Raw genomic sequence first — 24,483 nt, 5'->3', positions numbered from 1 at the left:
TAGGTAAAATTTCTCACAAGCCCTATCATTTATACAACACTACTAAAACTATTTTTCTTGTAAAATCGGGCTATAGAAATGAAGTAAAAGCAAGTATTTAACTTGCACGATCTAATTTTGTTGCGTTTATTTACGGCGAGGTCTCCAAAACAGGGGATTTTTCAATTGTCTTCGCAGCAGGCAAAAAGACAACTTAACATCGCATAGGAGACTAGAAGAGCTCCACCAAACACGTATAGCACAAACAGCGACAACAGGATGCAGATGCGCGCAAAATAACGGGAAGGAAAAATTTCAATTAAAATCACGATAAAGGAAATGGGATTAAAGAACGTAACATTGCAATTAAGGCCAGGATTTGACTAAGCACGACATAAAAATTTACTTTAATTATTCCCAGACCGTCCTTCTTTCCTATTTCCAGTTTGTAGGCCACATTTAACTGAACTCATATAGGCCACATAAATTTTGACTATTGTATGCATGGAATTAGGTCAAAAGAATGGAACTGGTCATGCGATAATGCTTATGATGTACGCTGGAAATGCCATAAAAATCATCTTTTTTTTTCCATCGGTGAACCTTCAACGATTTGGTACTGGACCAAGGTGTTAAGTGGCCGTTCGTGGTCCTAATAACAAAAACAATCACAATTCATCCGCGACTGAAAAACTCGACTCGTTGTTTCTTGGGGTAGGAAGGGAGGAGTGACTCAAGGGTTGATGAGAAAGAATGGTTTGACAGTGTCGTCGTTAAAAAACTCAGACTTTATGTTTTCTGGGGCCAAAAGGGTCAGGTGACGTGTCAAGCCAGCATCTTTTAAAATAACTCACCCTTTCCACATGGTTGGTACCACTCATATTGAGCATCACACTTGAAGCAACAGTCCATCCAAATGAACTCTTCTGGTGGGGGGGAGGGGGTGTGGGTGGTGGGGGGTGGGGTTGTGGGTGGTGGGGGGAGGGGGTGTGAGGGGGTGTGGGTGGTGGGGGGAGGGGGTGTGGGTGGTGGGGGCGGAGATAAGGCGCGGGGGGCGCCAGCAATGAAGAGAGAGAAAAAAAGAATTTCTGTTTAGGAAAAAGACTATGTGTACTGGCAGATGATAGGGCTAAGAGAATTAATTTCCTGTACAAAGCTTTTATTTCTAAATTTATTTTTAGATTCCATTTGTCAGGTCTTCCAGGAGTAATGCGGTACGTAAGAACATCGTGGAGCCTTAAAGTTAAAATGGAGCACAAACGTACCCTATATTGGAGTGTCCATGTGCAAACAGTGTGCAGCACTGGGTTGGTTAACTCCAGTTTCTTCTAAAGTCTCAGAAAACAGTAAAGATTTTCAGATGTCTTGGAGGATTGCCGAACGATTAAAGCCCCAAAGGGGTATTCATTCCCCTATTTGGTTTCTGGATCACCTAAATGAAAATCATCGTCATATTTTCAGTCTCCACTCGATATATATTTATTATTATTATTATATACATTTTTTACCTTCCAGGCAAATGAATGTCTCGTGCTTGTATATATTCCGTGGTAAGAACGCTGAAAGAAAACGAAATGACAAATAATGCCAAATCTTAAGGCTTACACAAAAGGTTTCAGCCCTGTACATGTGTAAGGAAACATTTACGGCTTTTGAACTCTCATCATATGCAAGTATACTTAACCATTTCTGCAAGTTATTGCGTTAATTTGAAATAGTCCAAACCTTGAGTCAACAAACTCCAACTTCTTTTTCGTTTCGGGAGCATCGAGGCGTGACTTAGCAATATTATCCACTCCAAAAATAAATGTCAGAAAGGACTGGACGCACTCATGATCACACGTACATCACACCTCCTCTATGCTCCTAAGGCGTATCCAAGGAAATTTGGAAATATTTCTCTCGAGTTGATAGCACGGTTGTTTACTCAAACAAGATGTGTGAAATGAGTCGCCCTTGACCATTGAGTCGCCATGGTTGACCATTTCAACCAATTAATCTTGCCCGAGATGTTTTTTCTTTATGGTAAGATTAAGTAATGATACAAATTAAAGACTGCATAGGATTGGATATAGCACCAAGTTTGCCTCCAAGTATGATTAATTGCTCCTTGATATCACACAAAAGCGATAAGGCTAAAAAGTCACTGCTTGTTTTTTCATTGGCTATCGCAGATGACCGAGTGTGCACTGAACTGGAAGACCACCTAATGCAAATTGGTGATTGAAACTGAAAACTCATCAAAAATTATGATTTATCAAATATTTAAGTTAAGTTCGGTTGTTTTAGTTAGAAAAAATCAGTCGTAACTTTCACTTTTTATAACAACCTTGCAACGTATTCAACTATGCTAATGAACTACCGTAATCTATACATAAGGTGAATGAATGAATGAAAAACTTTATTTAAGTGTCTATGTTTTTAGCTATAAGCTAATGGGGGACACTAAAAAATTTAAAAATCAAGTACATTTGCATATGTAGATAATAGTTATTTACAGTAGATAATTAAAAAGATTATAAAGTTATTTAGTTAAGTTTTAAATTTCAGCGAGAGTTGAAAGGTCGACTTTTCTTAATATGTTCTTCTTGAACGAATTTAGAGTTTCTATCCTTCTTGGGTGTCTTGGTAACTTCGACCAGATGAGAGGTCCCATATATTTAATAGAATTCCTACCAAATCTTACAGTTTCGAATCATTGCAGTTCGAAGTCACTGTTCCATAAATTATACGGAGTGTTCTTTATATTAAATAAGTCAGAAGTATTCTCGGATACGAGACTGTGCTTAACTTTAAACATCAAAGTGGCAATGTCTTCTAGGCGCCGATTGTACAACGTCAGTAATTTGGCGCGACTTAGCAGTTCTTGATAGGACGCTGATCTAGTTTTGTACACCGCAATAAGTGCTCGCTTCTGAATCCGCTCAAGCTTTCTCCGATCCGATGCATTACATAAGTACCATACTAGATGACAGTAGGTTAGATGGGGCAGAATTGAAGACCTGTAAAGTGATAGTTTAGCATTACAAGGTATCAAATTGCGTAGCCGCACTAGGACCCCTACTTTTTGACTGGCCTTGGAGCAGAAGACCAACAAAGAGAGCTTTAGATTAACCCAATGTAATGACTCCCACCCTAGTCAGGTCCTAGGCTATTTTAAATTTAAAAGTTCTGATGAAACACGAGACTTACCCTTCTTCTGTAGCAGCCACTACTGTATTCCTCGCCAATTCGACACCTCCTACAATTGTGCGCTCTTCTTTAACGGCTAACATGGCTGTCTAAATGGATAAGCTTTCTCGTTCCGTCAGAATGCTCAATTGTAGTTTAAGCTCGCTAAATCCCTCTTGGTGTAAGTATTCAATATAGACAATTGACTTCTCGCTAATTTTGATCCCCGCGGTTTCTTTCTCTCTCTCTCTCTCTCTCTCTCTCTCTCTCTCTCTCTCTCTCTCTCTCTCTCTCTCTCTCTCTCTCTCTCTCTCTCTCTCTCTCTCTCTCTCTCTCTCTCTCTCTCTCTCTCTCTCTCTCTCTCTCTCTCTCTCTCTCTCTCTCTCTCTCTCTCTCTCTCTCTCTCTCTCTCTCTCTCTCTCTCTCCCTCTTTCCCTCTTTCCCTTCTTCCAGTCTTCCCCTCAATGAAAACTTTGATCGAGGTGGTTACCGTTCTTCGATCGACACGTACTTCTGCATTCAAGAGTCAAAGAACCGTAAACACTCTGATTTGAATTTGCCAAGTCTTGGCATGTTCACTAATCAGATGCGAGACGAAACCGCAACGAAAATAGTATCCGAAAGTTTAAAGAGGCTCATATGATACCCATTAAGTTTTACATAAAAAAAATCTGTGAGAGTCATTCAATCATTTTAAACAGAGAGTTAAAAGCCAGTTAAGATATTTAAGTCTCAAACAAGACTACACTTCCCACCCAGGTTAGTTTATTAAGAAATAAATCCAAAGCGAATGAGTCTTTTGATATACGTATGTTAGCACTTATTATCTGAAATAGCGAACAGCGTACCAATCTTTGTGGTAGCAACTTTAAGTCAATTTTAAGTTATTACCTTTTACCTGGGGGAAGACGGTAGTTGAATGAGAAATTCTGCATGATGGTTTTTTTTAAGTAAAAACAACTACTGATTTATATCTGGCTTCAATACAAAGAGAAAAAAGTGCAAAACAGCAGAAGATCATGGCAAAAATGGCATCTTTAAACAAAAAGGGTATCACTCACTGGGCTTATCGATTCTTTTCGAGTTAGTAAACTTCCGTAGTGAAAAAATAATCCAGTCACAGCAAATGTCAGTAAACAGATTCAACGATACAATGTTTATGAACGTTCTACAATAAATGGCCGTACATCTGAGGGTTTTCCAAACGTTCGCAACGTTATCGAACCCACGCTTGTGGCATTTGAACATCTACAATGTTATAGGCGACCCACTAACAGTTACAGGATTTTGATATTCGGCCGGTTACTTAAACGAAGTTTAGCCGTTGTTTAAAAAAAATGCGTTCTGAACTATAATGAATTTGATTGAATCTTTTATCTGAACATTTATTTTTGTGAACAGTGTCAAGAGGGCCTAAAGCAATCAGTAAAAAGAAATTTATTTAAAGAAAAAAAACCCTCATATGGAAAATAAGTTAGGTCCACTCCTTGCGCAACAAAAAAAACCGCGGGTAGGGTTAGACCTGGTGTAATTGAAATTGAAATGTATCACAGTAGATGCGTGCGTCAGCGAATCTCAATCTAGTTTCGATTATTATACAACAAGTCTATAACACCAGCCTCCCGGATGACATTAACCATGGATATTAAATAACTTCCAATCATGATACAGTAAAACATTTGTTAGTCTTTTTAGCCATCACGAAAATTTTAGAAAGCTTTTCGCAACAATTCTTTTTTTTTTGTGGGCCATGGAGTATCCAGCCCTTGTATTTTTTTTGCAAGTGCCTAATCCAAGGTCCTGCACCTATTCAAACGTAACATTTATCAGATGTCAAAAAGAAATATCCCTTATTAGCATATTTAGTTTTCATGGATGCGAAATGTGTTCATCACAAGCGATTCCCTCTAGTGTTTAGTGGAACACTGAAGATGATAAACTGTGCTAACCACAGCATGAACGCGTGACGAAATTGTGGTAACCTTAATGAAAACCTGCCCCAACACTAATGGTAGGTCATAGCAAAAGGCTTTCATTTCTTTTTTAGCTGAAATAAAGACTTTAATTCGAGCGAATAATAGATTCCCCTGATAGTGATTGAGAGCCCAGGGTTAATCCAGATCCTTTACTGATTAGCCTCTAGTCACGAGACGCCTTAACTATGGACAAGCGTGGCGTGTGCTACCGAGCGAAACGAGCGAAAAACTTCAGTAAACATGCCTTCTAAAACAAAGTTATGATGAAAAGTCTCAAGTCTACGGTTAATTGAATGTAACCCTACTCTGTACGTTTATTTTGCCGGCAACATTGCGGCGAAGGCAAAGCGATAAAAGCTCATGTAAGCTGTAGGGAAAAACCGTGCACCGCAGATAAATATATACATACGTACATACACTTCATTGAGCATCCCTAAAAAGGGTCTTTTCAGCATTAATATCAAAAATAAAAATGAAATAAATGAATTAATTAATTAATTATATCACTAATTGATAAAAAAAACTACGTAAAAACTATCTACGAGGATAACTAAATGATAACTATATGCAATGGTAATCATCTAACCTAGTTCATGTCACAGATGAGTTCTTTGATTGAATCTCTCTTGAAATCTTTTAGTATTTGTTATTTCCCTTAGGTCTTTGCTTAAGTTATTCCATATTTTCACGCCACGGTAATAAAAGGCGCGTTGGCCAGCAGTGATTCTACAATGTGCAATATTGAGGCTGTTCTTATATCTTGTCTCTTGTGAAAAGTAACTCGAGTTGAAACTTTGTCCGACAAGTAGCTAGCTGACAGTCCTTGAAGATATTTATCCATCATAACTGCATCATTGACCAAAGTCTTTGAATCTATAGTAGCTCGAGTTGAAAATTTGTCCGACAAGTAGCTAGGTGACAGTCCTTGAAGACATTTATGCATCATAACTGCATCATTAACCAAAAGTCCACGAATCTACCTTTCTAACAAGTCTGAGTCTAGACCTGCACAGCTGTATTTTCAAAACCTAGCGACATGAAGTGTTCGTTAGACAATCTGAATTCAATTTTAACTGCAGAACAGAAGATCTTCAAAGAGTTCAACATTTACTCCACGCAAGACTCAAGAGCTGGTAAACACCTTAAGTTCATTTGGATCTGAAAATAGTTTATGGAGGTTGTATACTTACCTTCCCCCTGTAGCAGGTATTGCTATCTTCCACGCCAAGAAGTGTCTTTGTTTCCCGTCGCCCTTCTTTGACGCTTACAGGCCTATGGTCGTAGATACGAGTTGGAAAACTCCTTAATGTCCAAGTTGGCAACTCCCTCGTGGTTGCCAAGGTGACGATTTGGTCAACAAATATGCATGCCATCGAACAAATGATAAATGCTGCATTGCATTCCGCGGATAGTTCCAAAAATCACCAACAAACGACGCTACGCGAGTAAGTTATACGAGACCTCAAATTCAAGGCTGTTTACCTAAATCTTATGAAGCCATAGCGACGCGACCATCCTCGTTACTGATTGGTAGGAACTAGAGTTTTAAATTCATTCAATAAGCATATGACCAGTAAGAGTTGAAAATTTCAATTTTTTTTTTTAACATAATTAGCCAATGTACCTGCATACAATAGAAGGGCGCGCTCTGAAACACTATTGAAAAGATTATGCACTAAAAACTTTTTTTTCCTTTGAGCCGGAACAAGAAACTCATAATGCATCGAGAAGCTCGCCTTATTTTCTCATTATTTTCGTTCTAACTTTAAGTCCACATTTCAACTTTCGATCTCGGAAAATGCAAGAGAGCCCGCTTTTTCGGGACCGGCACACGTCAACCCGTTCGACCCTACACGCGTCGGTTCTCACTATTGATTTCTACGATGTTGCTCACAAGAATAGCATGCCAAGATTGCACAGATGGTATTAAGCTTCACGGCAGAGGGTACTAACGGCCCGTTTGTGTCACTTATTTATGATTGTTGGCGCCCATGCACGACACGTGACGCAACTCCTTTACTCTTTCACTATCAAGATCTCTTACTGTCTGCAATGCAATTCTTATGATGTATGATGTTAGTTAGAAGAATTTGGTATTGGATCAATTAATAATCCCCTAATTGCGGATATTTTTATTTTCGTCATCCGTTTGTCTGCTTGATATTGTATTGATATTATAGGGAGAATTTCTGTCCTGGGGCCCGTTTATCTAAGGTCCCGGGAACTTAACGGACCCGTAAAGCTGTTATGTTTTCTTTTAAGATGGGGATTTCAAAAGTTTTGAAAATGATGCAATAAAACTATCAGCTAAAGAAACAAAAAGGACTTGTTTTGGGTGCCAGAACCTACTTCCCTATCCTTTAAATTTTGATTTTAAAACATGGCTTCGGGCCCGTTAAGTTACCGGGACTTTCGAGAAACGGGCCCCTGGTCACTCATGGGAGTTAAACGGTTATGGCCTTTAAGTCTCCCAACTAGTTAATCATTTCATCCAACATTCGTTAACTAATTTATTCATGGAAATTATAGAGTAAAACTCTACAAATAATGCAGAATCAATCTATGTGTGACTGAGGCTGCAAGTGAAACATTCCATAATGAAGAGAATCATTGACTCTGGTTGCTCTAGTATCAATGATAACCAGTAGCATGTCATTTTTCAGAAATGACTACTTTGAGCTTAAGGCTATTGATGTAAAGCTCATGATGTCATGGTGATGCGACCATTGTTGTTTCTAATTGGTTGGAACCAGGCAGGGCCATTCTTTCCCAGAGGTACGAAGTCCAAAGCTTGCTGTTAGTGGAGTGTAGTTTCATCTTGACGAATCGACTTGGAAATGAACAACAACCCACAGGCTGTAGTGGCTGTTAAGGAAGAGAACATCATTATCGATGGAATTCAATTGAAAAAGACGACAGAAGTTGTTGCTACAGGGCAAGGGTTAGTTCAGCTGATAAACTTAAAATGTCATCATAGCTTCGATTTAACGAGTTCTGTATGCAGCTGGATCAGTTTTACGGCGATGAGATTTGATTTCCTGTTCAATTCCTGCAAAGGAGACTTTGTTTAGTCTTTAAAATGATGATTCTTCTCACAATGTTTCGTCTTTTAGTGAATCCAGCGGTTTGATGAGAGCCAGTTTGATTGATTACATAATCTGTTGACCAATTAGGCGAAAGTAATGCTTAGTTTTGACGAATTTCACTTCTCTGTCCATTTAACGTCTTAGTAAGCTTACTCATGATGTAGCCAACAGTTCACCTAGTCCTCTATGCTTGTCATTAAAATATTTTTAAGTTTTTTAAAGTTGGTAGGATTCCTTTGTAAAACTGACGTGGGTGTTTTGCATATTTCTTCTCGAAGAAGTATGTAAAACTTTGATAACTTTTCTATGTTGAAGTCTTTTGTTTGGGCCTTTACACTCCAATGATTTAGCGAAACGCTCTAACTTTGTTTCGTAAGCATTGATATTTTGTTTTCAAGACTTTCCTAAGCACGACAAAATAATTTAGTTTTATCAACTGAGTTGATAAAGTAGATTGTCTATCGTAAATAGTTAAAACTGACGTTTGGAGCGTTAGCCCTTCGTAAGAACGAATGAGGGGGTTTCAATCCTACTCGATTATCTAATCTGTTAGAACAGATCTTAAATCGTTGCTTTCATTAAATTGTTCAGCAAGCCAAATTAGCTCACCTTCGATAACTATTTCTTGTAATCGTACATAAACATCACTTTCCCCTTTTCAGAATGCTTTTGTTAGGGACGAAATATTAGTTCACTCTCTGTTCTAGTATTTTGTGGGGATCTCGAGAGTTCGCCATTTGTCGATTTGGTTCTTTGATAGAAAGATACAATGTAAATGAGAAATCAAGTTGTAACTAGAACAGGTATTGCGTTGCCGGAGCATTTCATTTTCACTTTCGTAAAATGTTAAGAATTAATTGGTCTTTTTGTCCCTTTCGGTGCTCCTCCCATTGTTCAGGCCAGGTAAGTTCTATTTTATTATAGTCGCATGGCATTTTTTTAAGAACTTTAGACGGTTATATGCGATATATGATCAGAGTTTGGACAGAGGAGAGTATCTGCCAAGTGTCACGAGGAATTTATTAGGACTTAATGTGACTTCCATTTTGATGGAAGAATTAGAAAGAAAAACAATATTTCATATTTGCCTCTTTTAGAACATCTCCTGCACTACCTCCCCCTGGGGTAGTTGTAATAGATTCTCCACCACCACCATCAAATGAAAGCTGCGTAGACTTTTGTTTCAAGTGTGAAAGCGGCAACAAATGGTACGACTTTAAAGGGAAAGGTAGGTAATCAAATTCTTTCAGAGCCTCACTTGCCAGGGCTTAATGATGCTTGCAAATGTGGTGCTTTTATAAGAAAGAAGTGGCAAGCAAAACCAATTAGGTACTCAGAACTGTCTAGTCAAATCATTCCTTGATCAAAATTGACGTTATTTCAAGTGTTTGGATTTCTACCGCGAAGTCAAGTTCCAGAAGAAGAGATGATCCTCGCTGAAGACCCACAAGTTAAGCGCTTGCAGAAAGGAGTCTGAATAAATTCAGGCTTCGACGGGAATCGAACACATGCCTCCTATATTGTACCAATAGAGCTACAAAGACACACGTTAGGAGTTGGGTGAAATTTAGGTCTAAAGAGATTTTAATTGATTAGGTCAGTTTCAAAGCTTTACTTTGCTTCATTATTTTTCAGGTGCCTGCATAGTCTTGTTCCTGCTTTTGGGTTACGTGATCGCTTCAATTTTTCTGTTTATAATATTCTCGTTGGCCTATGTTATTGGTTACTGGGACCCGTGTGATGGAGCAGTGGAGCGGAATATTAATATAGGTCAATCTACGGAGTCGAATCTCAATTGAACCAATATTCCATTTTCTATAGCTTTTTACACTAAATGCGCACCTGAGCAAATTTACTTCGGTCAATCAGTCAAATCAAGGTAGCATTCGCAAGCTCGAAAACGTTATTAAAGACCTCGAGCAACAAAATCAAGGAAGATTAGGGATTGGTCTTTATGTATCGTTGTGAGAGGGTTAAGTTTCGGGGAATTTATTTGCGACTCAGTAAATTTAGCCTGAATTCCGATGGCTCTGTAGTTATGTAGTGATTCCCCCCTCCTTCCCCCCCCCCTCCCCACACACACACACACACACACACACACACACACACACACGCACATATTAACACTCAGTTTTCTGTAGTCCGCCCTCTATGATCTGTTGTCCATAAGAACTCAAGCTCCCCCCCCATTCCTCTAACCCACCCCCCTACCCTCCTCCTCCCCAGGCAATGAATAATGACGACTGGTCGCTCTGGACAATTTTTGGAGGCCGGGTTTTGTCTTATTGATGCAAACTGTCTTACTGGGAACCAGTACTTTCTCGGTTGCTGGTCATCAAATGCTAAACCATTCCGTGAAAATGTTTCATCAAAAAAATACCCCAGTTTCTTACTCAGCTCCCAACAAAGCTGTTAACACATTCAGTGCAAGGCTAACAAATGAGCTTAACTCGCACAACACTAAACATTGTTAGTATTAGAACAGCAATGCTATTACACAGTTTGGTAAAGTAGAGAATGTTTTCCAGGAAGCGTTGAGAATTATTTGAATAAAGTTCCTAAAAGTATATTACGTCCATTTTTTGTCGTCATGGTGACTCCCCCATCGTCGTTACTAATTGAATGGAACTAACCAAGGTCGTTCTTTAATGAAATAATCAGAGTCCAAACTGTTTGTCAGTGGAGTCTAGTAACACCTAAACGAAAATGAACGACAACCCGCAAGCTGTAGTGGTTACTAAAGAGGAGCACATCATTATGTTGCTTCAGGGCAAGGGTTAGGTTAACTGATAACGCTCATAACTTTACTGTGATGAGCTCTGCAGCACAGGTACAAAGGTAGATCTGTTTGCAGGTATGAGATCTAATCAGTTCCACTTCAACCATTGTAAATGAAAGGAGAGTTGTTTCAGTGGTTTCATGAGAGTCAGTTTAGTTGACTTTATAACCGGATCGTATTTAATTATAGGCGACTTACTAATAGTTAGAGGATATTGATATTTTGCCGGTTACTTCTACAAAGTTTAGTCGTTGTTTAAAAAAATGCGTTCTGAACTATCTTGATTTTGACTGAATCTCTTATCTGAACATTTTGTTTTTGTGAACAGTGTCAAGAGGGCCTAAAGTTATCAGTAGAAGGACATTTATAATAAAAAAAAAACCCTCATATGGAAAATACGTAAGGCCCACTGCTTGCGTAAAACCGCGGTTTGGGTTAGACCTCGTGTAATTAAAATTGAAATGCATCACACTTGATGCGTGCGTGAGCGAATCTCAATCTAGTTTCAATTATCATACAACAAGACTATCACACTAGTCTCATGGATGGCATTAACCTTGGGTATTCAATCACTTCCAATCACAATACAGTAAATCATAACTTGGATTAGGAAACGCTAGATTTGTTAGTCTTTTTAGCTAATAACGAAAATTTTAAAAAGCTTTCAGCTACAATTCTTTTTCTGTGGGTCATGGAGTATCTAGCCTTTGCATTTTTTTTTTTTTTTTGCAATTGCCTAATCCAAGGTCCTGCACTTATATAAACATAACACTCACCTGATGTCAGAAAGAAGTAGCTCCTATTATCAGTCTGAAAAAATCGCTCGCTTCCAAAGCGGTTTTTTTCCAACGAAATCGATAACGGAAACGAAAAAAAAAAAAAAAAATAGGTTTCACATGTACTCACAGGTCCTGTTAGTTTATTGTAGCTTCAGGCTTCTCAATACAATCAACGGCGTTTATCACAAATTTAACCTAACATCAACTCACCGGCTAAAACAGAACTCAATTAAACATCATATACTAAGAATTTGCACGCAGACGGCCTAAAGAAAAGCACCGTCTTTGACACTCATTACTTCTCACCCAACGTGACCATAATCTCGAATCAATCAAATTCAAATGTCGTTCATTCGTTGAATTGTCACGTATTAAAAGGTTCCAGTTTCCGATAACAAAAGTTATCGAGATTGATGCGATTTCCGCTCGCATTCAGTGGTACATTAGGATGAGGAGCTGTGCTAACCACAGTGTGGAATGCATGACGAAAATATGGTAACTCTAATAAAAACCTGCCCTTGCACTGAAAATGCGATATGGAAAAAGGCGAATGATAGATTGCATTGATTTTGAGTGAGAACCCAGGGTTAATCCAGATCCTTTATTGATTAACTTCTGGTCATTTGCTGAGGACAAGCGTGGCGTGTGCTGTAAAGCGGAGCGAGCGAAATTAAAAACCTCTGTAATCATGATGCCTCCCTTCTTACACAAGTTAATGATGGAAATCGACCTATTCAAGTCTATGATTTATTGAAATAACCCCTATTTTGGATTTTAATTGATCCTGCAATAGTGTGGCAAAGGCAAAAAAAGGCAAACTTAAAAGCTCCTGTAAGGAAAACCCTGTAACTACAGATGAACTACTCTAACAACGAGCTTCCGCGTTTCTTTTTGGAAGGCAGTCACCGAGCACCCACTATCGGGAGTGAGGGAAAAACTTATTTATTGTCTAGATCTGCACAGCTGTACATCGTGAATTGTTGAGTCGAAGGTCTGATTTTGTTTCCAGCTACAGCACAAAAGACCCACAAAGAGCTTTACATTTATTCTGAACGCAAGATTCAGGCGCTGGTTCGCACCTTAAGTTCTTTTGGATTTGAAAATGTTCTATGGAGGTTGTAGACTTACCCTCTTCCTCTAGCAGGTATTGCTATCTTCCACGCCAACTAGTCTCCTTCTTTCCCGTTTCTCTCCTTAACGCTTACAGGCCAATGGACGTATATGCAAGTTGTAATACTGCCCAAGATCCTTACAACGAGTAAGTCATACGACACCTGAAGTTCAAAACTGTTTATCTAAACTTTGTCACGCCATAGTGACGCGACCATCGTCGTTACTGATAGGTTGAAACTGGAATGTAGAATTCACTCAAAAAGCATATGACTAGTAAATGTTGATAATATTGAAAAGGTTTTTCATAAAACTAAGACGAGGGCGCGCACTGGACAACTACTGAAAACATTCTGCACTAAAAACTTTTCCTTTTTTTCCTTTGAGCCAAGACAAGAAATTCATAATTCATCGAGGAGCTCGGCTTATCTTCTCATCAGTCCTGTTTTTAGTGTAAGTCCACGATTTCAATTTACGATCTCGGAAAAGGCAAAAGAATCGTGTGAGTGCAAGGCCGGATGGCTTTTTCCGGACCGGCTCGCATCAAGCCGTTCGGCCCGACACGCGTCAGTTGTATACAGCTGAGAAGGTCTGTGGACGAACCTAGTTTTGTAGTAGGCGTGTTTTAAAGTGCGTTGAAAGTTAATTTTAGTGAGGTTTTTGTTTTCAATATGGGGATTGAGATCTCGTCGACGTGAACGCACCCAGCGGTGTAACAGAACATGTCAAATTAAAGCAGTGTTATCAGCTCAACTAACCCTTGCTCTGTAGCGACAACTGCTTTCTTCTTTGTCACTCGAAGTCCATCGACAATAAATAAATATTCTCTTCCTTAACAGCCACTACAGCCGGGCCTAAGGGTTGTCGTTCATTTTAAAACGAATCGTTGAGGTGTAATTACACTCCACTGACAAAAAGCTCTAAGCTTTGCGTATTTCTGGGAAAGGAGGGCGCTGGTTAGTTCCAACCGATCGGTAACGACGGTGGTCGCGTCATTATGACGTCATGAGCTATGAATCAACAGCCTTGAACTCAAAATAGTCATTTCTGAGAAATGGCATGTTGGTGATCATTAACTAGTTTTTACAACTAGGAAGACTCTCTTAACTGCTTAATGTTAGACTTGCAGCCTAACAGTCACACATTCATTGATTTTGTATTATCTGCAGATTTTTATTTCATATTTCTCATAAATAAATAAATAACGAATGTTGGATGAGATGATTAACCAGCTGGGAGACTTAAAGGTCATAACTATTTAACTGCCATGAGTGACCGAGATAAAATTTCTCCTTACAATATCAATGCAATATCAAGCAGACAAGTGATAAGAATAAAGAAGAATATCAAATAGGGGATAAAAAGTTGATCTAATACTAAATTCTCCAAACTCACATCATAGCAATGGCATGGCAGACAGTAAGAAGAATTTGTTACGAGACCTAGAGAGTGAAAGGGTCACAAAAGGGGGTTGCATCATGTGTCGCGCATGGGCGCTAACAGACAGAAATAAGTGATACAAACGGGGCGTTAGTACCCATCGCCGTAAAGCTTGAAACAGTTCGTGCAATCCTGGGATGCTGCGATGGCTAAAAATTCTAAGATTTGTCCCACATGAAGGACGTGGCCCCCGCGAGCAATCCCGTAGAAAACAATAGTGAAAACTTACGCGAATAGGGCCGAACGGGTTCACATGAGCCAGTCCAGAAAAATCCGTCCGACCTTGCACTCACGCGGTTCTTTTACCTTTTCCGAGATCGTAAATTGAAATCGTGGAATTACACTAAAAACAGAACTGATGAGAAAATAAGTCGAGCTTCTCGATGAATTATGAGTTTCTAGTCATGGCTCAAAGAAAAAAAGGAAAAGTTTTCAGTGTAGAGGCTTTTCAGTGGTTGTCCAGTGCGCGCCCTTCTTTTGTATGCAGGTACGTCCCAGTTTTATGAAACACATTTTCGAAATTTTCAACATTTACTAGTCATATGCTTTTTGAGTAAATTCCAAGATCCAGTTTCAACCAATCACCAACGACGATGGTCGCGTCACTATGGCGTGACAAGGTTTAGATAAACAGCTTTGAACTTGAGGTGTCGCACAACTTACTCGTGTAAGGATATTGGGGAGTATTCCAACTTGCATCTGCGTCCATAGGCCTGTAAGTGTTAAAGAAGGGCAACGGGAAAGAAGGAGACTTGTTGGCGTGCAATATAGAAGTACCTGCTACAGGAAGAAGGTAAGGCTACAGCCTTCATAAAACATTTCAAATCCAAAAGATTTTAAGGCGTGAACCAGCGCTTGAATCTTGCGTTCAGATTTAATCTAGAGCCCTTTGTGGGTCTTTTGTTCTGTAGCTGGAATCTAATTCAGACCTTCGACCGAACAATTCAAAATGCTAATTATTAAAAGTACAGTTGTGCAGATCTAGACTAAAGTTAGTTTTTCTCTCGCTCTCGATAGTGAGTGCGCGGTGACTGCCTTCCATTAAGAAGCGCGAAAGTGTGTCGTTAGAGAAGCTGATTCATCTGCAGTTACAGGGTTTTCCCTACAGTAAACAAGAGCTTTTAATTTTGCCGCTTTGCCTTTACCACACTATTGCAGGGTAAATTAAAATCAAAAATCGGGGTTATTTTAATAAATCATGGAATCATTGGTTGTTTTTCCATCGTCAATTTGCGTAAGAAGGAAGGCATGATTACAGAGCCCGTTCCGCTCGACAGCACACGCCACGCTTGTCCTTAGCAGAGGCGTCTCATGACCGGAAGATAAAAAAAGAAAGGATTAACCCTGGGTTCTCAATCATAATCAATGCAATCTATCATTCGCTTTCTTTTTTCTTTCTTTTTTTTTTTTTTTTTTATAACGCATTTTCAGTGTGAGGGCAGGTTTTCATTAGAGTTATATTTTCGTCATGCGCTCCACACTGTGGTTAGCACAGCTTCTCATCTTCAATGTACCACTGAATGCAAGCGGAAATCGCATCAATCTTAAAAAACTAAAAAATTTTTTTCCTTTTATTATGGGAAACTGTGACAATTTGAATTTGATTGATTGGAGATTATAGTTACGTTGGGCGAGAAGTGACATGTGCCAAAACCGGTGCTTTTCTTTAGGCCGTCTGCGTGCAATTCTCAGTATATGATTAAAAATAATTTGGATATATCAACAAAGTTGAAATGGTAAATTGGCCACCGTAACGATTACAAAAGCTGACGTTTCGAGCGTTAGCCCTTCGTCGGAGCTCGAAACATCAGCTTATGTAATCGTTACGTTGGCCAATTTACCATATTTCAACTTTGTTGATATATCCAAATTATTTCGTTACTCCCACCGACGCAGCCCCAAACAGTTTCTTTCGAAACTATCAGCCTTTATTCATTATGATTAAAAATGCCTTGTAATTAGTTTTCATTGTGTTCTGTTTGAGCCGGTGAGTTGATAGTAGGTTAAATCCGTGATAAACGCCGTTAATTGTACCGAGAAGCCTGAGACCACAATAAACCAACAGGACCTGTGAGTACGTGTCAAACCTATTTTTTTTTTTTTTTTTTTTTTTTTTTGTTGTTGTTATTTTCATTATCAATTTCGAGGGGGAAAAAACCGCTTAGGGGCTACTTTTTCTGACATCAGATGAGTGTCATGTTTGAAGGAAAGCAGGACCTTGGATAAGGCACTTGCGGAAAAGTGCAAAGGAAAAAAGAATTTCGGCAGAAAGCTTTTTAAAATTTTCGTTATTTAATTTAAGCGGATGATTTACTGTATTATGATTGGAAGTGATTGAAAACCCAAGGTCAATGTTGTTGCGAAAGTCTGGAAAAACCTTCAGATGTATGGCCATTTATTGAGGAACGTTCATAAACATTGTATCGTTGAATCTGTTCAACATTTGCTGGGATTGTTTTTTACCACAAAAGTTTACTAATACAACTCCAAAAGAATCGATCGGCCCAGTGAGCATTAGACGTTTTGTTGTGTAGTATCGCTGAGTATTGTTACGATTTGTGCCGTATTTTGACTCGCCCTACGGGCTCGTCAAAATCCAAAAAACGAATTGGCGCGTTTTCGTGTTGCTGTTTCTATTTTCTTCAATAAATGACGAAATTTTATCGTCGTCCAACTGCTTTTCTTCGTTCAATTTATCTGATAAAATTGGCTCAATATTCGCCAGCCATTCCGACTCTACGTCGTCAGAAAAATGATTCAGTTTGTCCGTCATTTTCTTTTTTGTAACTTCAATCCAACTTGTCGCTTGTGCGATGCGAGAAAACCTGTTTAACCGGTTCTCTGGAGTACAAATAGCGTGTGATATTTGTACTCGTCTTGGACGTTATTTGTACTCTATGGAGTGTAGCTGGATCATAATAGTAAATAATAAAACAGTGGCACGCTCTGATTGGCTACTGAAACTCCGAATGTCCTTTTCTATTAAATTTCTAACTCCGAATATTACATTTCTAGTGTTATGATTGGTTCACTTAACTTCAGTTATTAGCTTATTTTTCAAGTCATCTTATATGGAACAGTGAATTGCGCCAACTGTTGCAGAGGTGAAAAAAAGGCTTCAAATATCCAAACGTTCAGGATTTTAGAAATTTAATAAAACAATTATTGCATTTGTGCTTGTTAGATATGATATTGGTTAAAGGCACCAACCATTTACCATAGCACCTCATTTCCTGCTTTTCCTCTCTACTCACATTTTCATTTTTTCCACTAATTTTTTAGAAGCAAAATGAACAAAGTAGGACCTGAGCAAAGCGACGGGTCCCGTGCACGTGGTCCCAAAATTTTTTGTGTTCCCTCTGATGGTGACTGTTGTGATATCACGTGTGGATGCGACTCAATTTTATGCGAAGGCTGTGAATGTATTTGCGGCTGTTTGAAAGAGGTTTGGGAGTGCATATCTTGCTGTCTCTGTTTTTAGGTGTGGATACCAGATAAAGGTGCGTACTCGACACAAATATTCTTGGCTAATATAAGCTTGACCTGGTTTGTCTATGATTTTCTTCGCTATGAGCTTTCCTTTCTGGAATGTTTTTCTTTTTCTTAATCACGATAGGAAACTTAGAAATTTCCATCTAGTATTAAACTCTAAGTATGGCTTTCTTGTACCCCATTCACGCCAGAAAAACATGTTAGCTAAATCGGCTTTAACTAGGTAAAATACGGCAAAAATAACTGAGATTCTGAATTCTAAAATCCTAGTTATCCCTTTGAGCCATCAAATGTTGAAGCTAATAATGGTTAAAATTCTAGGCAAATCGCATTAACTCACTTCGGGACACGCCACAGGCTACTCTAGGTCTCCCTTGTGGTGCTCATCTGGCGCATGCCCAGTTCGCCTATGTATCTCAACTAGACGTTTAAGCTAAGTCAAAAAAAAAATGACGCACCCGATGGATGAATGTACACGTTTAAGGCCGTGAGAGAGGTCTACCAGATAAAAGTCCCAAAAGGGGCATAGGAAGTGGTAATCGTAAGGATAATAAAGATGGTAAAACTGTCATCGTTAGTAATTTCTAGGGCCCTTTTAATGGGGAACAGGCCATTAACTGTTGATTCATTTGCGCGTGGCTGTGTGCCACTGAAATGCTTTATAAAAATTTTTTCTCTGTTTGTTTTTGCAGATTTTGGTGGCCTTTTGATGAATTTTTGACATTTTTCGTTGTGTCTTTAGCTTAGATCCTACTTTAAACTGGACAATATAAGCTTCATTTAACGTATCCTCACCTGGGTCCCAATGGAAGAAGTAGTTCAATCTATATGACGATCAATTTTTTAACCTATGATCGTCTACCCTCTCACTTTTTATTTATGTATATCTGAAAAGCGGACTCAATTGCAGTAACTCGAACTCTACAGGAGTAGAGCTTCTGCAGCTTGATCTTGTAGAGTGTTCTTCTCAATTTTGTTGGCAAGTTCTAATTTTGGTGCAGCTAATGACCTAAGACTATATCTATTTACGACGTGTTGCTTGAGTTTTAGTGGAAAGTCCTCATTGTATAATGACTTGTGCGCTAGCTTAGCTATATTAAATTCTAAACGCTCTTTGATTGTGAGCCAACCTAGCTTTCTAACATCCTGGAGTCCAGAAAATTTAGTGAACACAAAACCCGCACACATGTCCTGTACTCTTTGAAGACGTTTGGTCTGGTACTCTGGGAGGGGACTAAACACAACGTTACAATAATCCAGTTTAGAGAATGTAAGAATTTCCACCAGTCGTTTTCTTATGTGGTATGGTGCGAAGTTTTTTAGTTTCCGTAGTACTGCTAGAGCACCGTAACACGATGACAACAGATTCGTTATGTGTTCTTGCCATGTTAGTTCCTGATCCAGATAAAACCCCAAAAGCTTGGTGCTTGAGACCTTCTCAAGTTTAGTGTCACCGCAGTATACATCAGCAGAAAAATCATTTAAAGAGTGTGCGCGCGCCAATTGTCTTGTAGAGAGAAGCATCCATTTCGTTTTTTCTGAATTCAACGCCAAATTGGACGATTCAGAGTAACTGCTCAGGCTTCTTATTGTCTGACTAGCATCCTTTCTGCACGCCTCTATTTCATGCGGCTTCGAGTGGTGAAGCAAGGTGGTATCATCCGCATATTGAAAGCATTTTCAACTCAACTTTTTCTGGAGATCTGCTACGTAGATATTGAAAATTAACAGTCCTAAGATCGATCCTTGAGAGACGCCGAAGCACGTTTCCAACCGCTGAGAACACTTATCATCTATCATTACATACTGTTGTCTGCCCGTAAGATAGGAGGTCATCCAGGTTAGAAAATCCTTTGAAAAACCCATTGAGTGCATTTTACAAATAACTGACTTGAATTCACAGTGTCAAAAGCTTTCGAGTAGTCTGCAAGAATCATGAGAGTTACTTCGCCGCGACGCATTGCACGTGTAATATCGTCTCTAATCCCCAGTAATGTCGTGGCCGTTTAGTGATTCTTTCTAAATCCTGAGATGTTTTCACCAAAAAGTGCCCTTTCTTCAATACATCCAATTGTCTGATAGGCTACCAGCCTTTCAAAGATTTTGGACAGGGCTGGGAGGATGGATACAGGTCGATAGTCATGTTTAGTCATTGGTTGATCTATCTTTGGTATTGGTGAGATTCGCGCCACCTTCCAGTCAATAGGGATATAATTATTTCTGATACCGCAGTTAATTATATGTGTAAGGGGACCTGCTAGCAGCTCCGCAACTGGTTTACAAAACTTCACTGGGATATTATCTGGACCTGTTGAACTGTCCGTTCTTAGAGATATTACAGCAATGTCTTGAAAAGCTCTTTACCATTTTCACAGGGAGCAAGGAAGGAGCTTCTTAGATTTCGAGTCAACAGACTTAGCAATTATTGCCTTCCAGGTTGGCATTTCATCATTAATAACGGCTCATATAGAGGTTGGCATTACATTAACGGCTTGCCTAACATTGTTCACTTCTCCATAAACAAGCCTATTAAGTTATTTGGAATTCAGCATTTTGGTTCCTCAGGTGGCAAGTACACAGTCTCCACTGAGGTCAAAGATAAAGCCACCGACTTTACTGCTGTCAAACGATCAGGTAAATTTTCTTCAGTCAAGAATGATTATTTTGGCTTCGATGTTCTGTTTGATAATCAGGTTTTCTTGGAAGCAAATACGCAGTATAAGTTAGAGTCCCTTATCGACGGTTCTGTATCGTGGTACGGAAAGGATGATATGGGCGAAAGTCTGTTGAAGCAGAAGGAGTGCGATTTGTTTTTAGCAAACCAAGCGTTAAAGGCAATCACACTTCGGCAACACTAGGTCAATTTCCAGCTTTTATTTTCAACTGAAATGAATCTGTATATATCTACGAACAGTTGGTATCAATATCCTGATTCAGTATGTTGAGCAGACCCGGGTACTGCATTTCTTACTGATTAATCCAGCCAAAATCTGCCCAAGCCTGCTAGGGAAATGAATGGATAAATAATCATCTCTTTGATAGCCTTAACCCTTTAAACCGGCTAAGAGTGACCAGCGTCTAATTTCTCCTTATAGTAATATAGCTGAATCATTTACTGAGATCATGAGAATGTAGGAAATGATCGCAGACTCAAGAAACTTTGATTGTTAAACAAATTCTCTTTGTCAGTACCAGGGGAAGTGTATAGAGAACAGTATGGAGAATATAGATACTGATGTTAGGGTGTAAAGGGTGAAGACAATGAAATAGTGTCACTGAGACTCAGTTATTGCAGCAATGTACTTATTGAGTCAATTTACAGATAGCTTGTCAAGTCAATTTTTGTCACATTTTTTTATTGTAATAAATAAAAATGATCACAAAAGAGTGCGACAATCTTTTCTAATTTGAAATTAGCTTTTATTGTATAGATACTAATTAAAGGCCAGGATTTTTCCTTTTACTGAAAAATCATATCTTCATCGCGCGCATTGAAGATACTAGGGACCTTAAGATACTGGACGCGGCTGCCTTTAAGAACGCGGTCACGTCCGAGAGGGCATGGGTCGTGACCGCCACCTCTGCGCGGGAAATACGAGCCTTAAGATTTGCGTTGTGCAAGCGGTCGCCGAAACACATAACAACAAACACATTCAGTCAGAGAATGACTGCTGAAATCAGGCGGTTTTGCTGCTATGACGTCGTTTAAGAAGACCCGAGAGCTTTTAACAGGCTCTTATTTAGCCGACATCATTTCTGACGAAGAATTCGTGCTCCTCTATGACTGCAGCTTTTCAAAGAACTTAGAATTACCGTATGACGAGTACGAAAGATTTGACCTCGAAGAAATGGCAGATTCGGAGTGTAGAGCAAAGTTCCGTGTAAATAAACGCGACCTACCGCATTTAGCAGAGTGTTTACAAATACCTGATGCTTTTGTATGTAACCAGGGCTCCGTTTGTGACGGTATGGAAGCTATCTGTATGCTACTTCGAAGGCTTTCATACCCTTGCAGGTACTCAGATATGATACCAAGATTTGGCAGACCAGCCCCCGTGTTGAGTATGGTGACAAACAAGGTAATTGACTTTATCTATGACAACCATGGATGGAGAATCAAGCAATGGAATCACGACCTTCTTAGTCCAGCACGTTTACAAACGTATGCAGATGCTGTGTATGCAAAGGGTGCAGCCCTTGAAAATTGTTTTGGATTTGTGGACGGTACTGTTAGGCCAATTGCACGACCAGATGAAAATCAAAGAGTTGTCTATAATGGACACAAAAGGGTGCACGCCCTGAAATTTCAGTCTGTAGCACTACCTAATGGCATCATAGCAAATATGTATGGACCTGTAGGTGGGTACTGCATTTTATTCAAGTTTAACCAATACCTAAGAGTCTTGTTTAAAACTCAAAACTTTTCACTCTTATGAATTTCAGAAGGCAGGAAGCACGATGCAAGCATGTTGGGTGATTCTGGACTGCTTCAACAGCTACAGCAGTATGCACATTCTCCAGCGGGACATCCTATGTGCATATATGGGGACCCTGCATACCCCTTAAGGGTACAACTTCAAGCCCCTTTCAGAAATGTAGTTCTCACTCCACAGATGCAGGCATTTAATTCTTCAATGAGCTCAGTAAGGAGTTGTGTGGAGTGGCTCTTTGGTGATATAGTTAATTACTTTAAGTTTATTGATTTTAAGAAAAACCTGAAGATTGGCCTAAGTAGCATTGGAAAACTTTATATAGTATGTGCTGTGTTACAAAATGCTCTTACTTGTTTGTATGGCAATCTCACCTCAGAGTTTTTTCACTTACAACCACCCACACTACAGGACTATTTTGCATAAGAATGTACTAGGTTATGGTAATGTTCACAAAATAGTTTTGTGAGTTAATTGTATAAAAACCACCTCAATGAAAGAACAATCAATGGCTTTTATTGTTGTTACCATACATGTAGACAACAAAGAACACAAAAGGGAATTCCATCCCAAAATGCCATCAAGCTTTTCAAACTTAACAAGTCGTCAAAACTTCAAGACGTAACTGTTGAACTAAGTAGAAACAAGCACTCTGAAGTAAACATTAAAGTATATTCTCTGGAATGCTTTCATGTCAAGATTAGCTGTCTTTTCTTCCTGCAATTTGTTGCATGAGGCCAAACATCAAACTCATGAGTTGATTGCTCTGTTGTTGCTGCTGTTGTTGATTAGCAAGTGCTAGTTCATAAAGCCTTGTTTGTCGCTCGTGCTCTTCCCTTCTGGCTTTCTGTTCTTCTTGTTTCATTGCCATATCAATGTTTGCTTTTTCCCTCAGAAACTCTATTGTATCATTGCCACCCTTTCTTGACCTTTTCTTCGACGGCTCTGACGAACCCTCACCTTCTCCTTTCCGTTTCATCGTTTCACTCAGCTTTTCGCACGCCCTCTTTCGGACCTCCTCTCCCATCGCTCTGTCTTCCTCTGTCTTTTTCTTGTTATTCAACAATAATATATCTTGTTCTTCAGCTGCTTCCCACTTCTCGTTGATTTCCTCGAGGGCTCGGTCCAGCTCTGTTTCCTCCACTTCCACTCCACTATCTCTCCGTTCCTTCTGCATTCTTGCACGATACTTGTCCAGTAAAAGCTTAAGATGCTCCCTCACCGATTTCTTTGTGACAAGAAACCTTAATATGGCATGCGAATTGAGGTTGTCAGCTACTTTTTGCCACACTTTTCCTCTTTCAACTGTCCTCGCCTTGTGACGGTACGGTTCCAATAACAAAACCTCCCGAGCAAGAGCAATGTCGTGGTCGTTTGTCCATTCCATTGCCATACTAAAGGAAGAGAAAGTAGAATTTCAATCAAATCTTTGGCGCCATTTTTATCAAAACAAACACGAGTCGAAGAATAATGGTGCAAAATAATATAAATAATGCAAAATCATTTTCTAAAGCGGTCCTAAACTGCCACTGATTAATTTTACACGATAAAAATGAAGGTTAAAATGAAAAATAAAGCAAAACTGTCCGAGGAAATTTACCCAGATTTACCTGCTTTTCGGATTCCTTTCTGAAGACTTGACGTTTACACAAAAACCCTCTATATGCTCGGTAAATCTGAATTATGAAAACAAAAATGAACCAGACAGTTTAGGAATCTATTTCTTTTATAATAATGTTTGCAAATTTCATGCAAAACTTGTTAATTTAAGGGAAGAATTCGGAAAAATGACTTACCTTTCTGAGAGGCCGCCAAAATAAACTTCGTCGCCGCCGCAACTGAGGTGGTGGCCGTCAAGTGGCGTGACATTTATGCAAATTAAAACTGAGACCTTGCGAATTTACTTCCGGTTCACGTCGTCCTTGGCCGCGTCCAGGGTATCTTAAGGTCCCTACTATTTTTATCTTTCATGTGTGAGGATATTGGTGTCGCCCTGAATACTGACATGATCATGAGCCAATTACAAGAGAGCTTCCTGCTAAAGCGCGCGGCCGGTTCTTTTGAAATTTCCTGTGTTTTATGTGAAAATTTCATCAGTATCTATAAAATAAACAGAAAATTACATGCAATATCCTCTATTTCATATTAAGTCTTTGAGTGCAAGGTTTACCCCTGGTAATTTCTACCAGATGAGTCATTATTTAGCGCCTGGGGCGGGGTATGGAGGATTCTTTGGAGGTC

General features: G+C 39.3%; 3 protein-coding genes and 1 long non-coding RNA gene across 4 annotated transcripts; 2 read left to right on the top strand and 2 right to left on the bottom strand.

Moving 5' to 3' along the window:
* Positions 1 to 1,249: 1,249 nt before the first annotated feature.
* Positions 1,250 to 7,910, bottom strand: LOC148718190 (uncharacterized). Its single transcript, XR_015994831.1, has 3 exons — positions 6,317 to 7,910; positions 1,488 to 1,538; positions 1,250 to 1,411 (listed from the first exon to the last, which is right to left on the bottom strand). It is a non-coding gene; the product is annotated as an uncharacterized LOC148718190 (long non-coding RNA).
* A 20-nt stretch (positions 7,911 to 7,930) lies between these two features.
* Positions 7,931 to 11,128, top strand: LOC148718189 (uncharacterized). Its single transcript, XM_088743724.1, has 3 exons — positions 7,931 to 8,067; positions 9,310 to 9,440; positions 9,848 to 11,128. Exons 1-3 carry the CDS (start codon positions 7,964 to 7,966, stop codon positions 10,009 to 10,011), a joined length of 399 nt encoding a protein of 132 aa, XP_088599850.1. The 5' UTR covers positions 7,931 to 7,963; the 3' UTR covers positions 10,012 to 11,128.
* A 3,745-nt stretch (positions 11,129 to 14,873) lies between these two features.
* On the top strand, positions 14,874 to 22,940 carry LOC111320448 (uncharacterized). Its single transcript, XM_088743716.1, has 4 exons — positions 14,874 to 15,113; positions 17,603 to 17,820; positions 18,505 to 22,171; positions 22,256 to 22,940. The coding sequence occupies exons 3-4, from the start codon at positions 21,508 to 21,510 to the stop codon at positions 22,666 to 22,668; spliced, it is 1,077 nt and encodes a 358-aa protein (XP_088599842.1). The 5' UTR covers positions 14,874 to 15,113; positions 17,603 to 17,820; positions 18,505 to 21,507; the 3' UTR covers positions 22,669 to 22,940.
* Positions 22,737 to 24,201, bottom strand: LOC148718188 (uncharacterized). The gene is made up of 3 exons (XM_088743717.1): positions 24,039 to 24,201; positions 23,853 to 23,918; positions 22,737 to 23,636 (listed from the first exon to the last, which is right to left on the bottom strand). The coding sequence occupies exon 3, from the start codon at positions 23,633 to 23,635 to the stop codon at positions 22,943 to 22,945; it is 693 nt and encodes a 230-aa protein (XP_088599843.1). The 5' UTR covers position 23,636; positions 23,853 to 23,918; positions 24,039 to 24,201; the 3' UTR covers positions 22,737 to 22,942.
* Between the last annotated feature and the right edge of the window lie 282 nt (positions 24,202 to 24,483).

Source organism: Stylophora pistillata, chromosome 13 (genome assembly GCF_964205215.1).
Source record: "Stylophora pistillata chromosome 13, jaStyPist1.2, whole genome shotgun sequence".
In the NCBI taxonomy this organism is placed as follows: domain Eukaryota; kingdom Metazoa; phylum Cnidaria; class Anthozoa; order Scleractinia; family Pocilloporidae; genus Stylophora; species Stylophora pistillata.
Note: the sequence above shows the minus strand (reverse complement) of the source record. Positions and strands in the feature narration are given on the sequence as shown.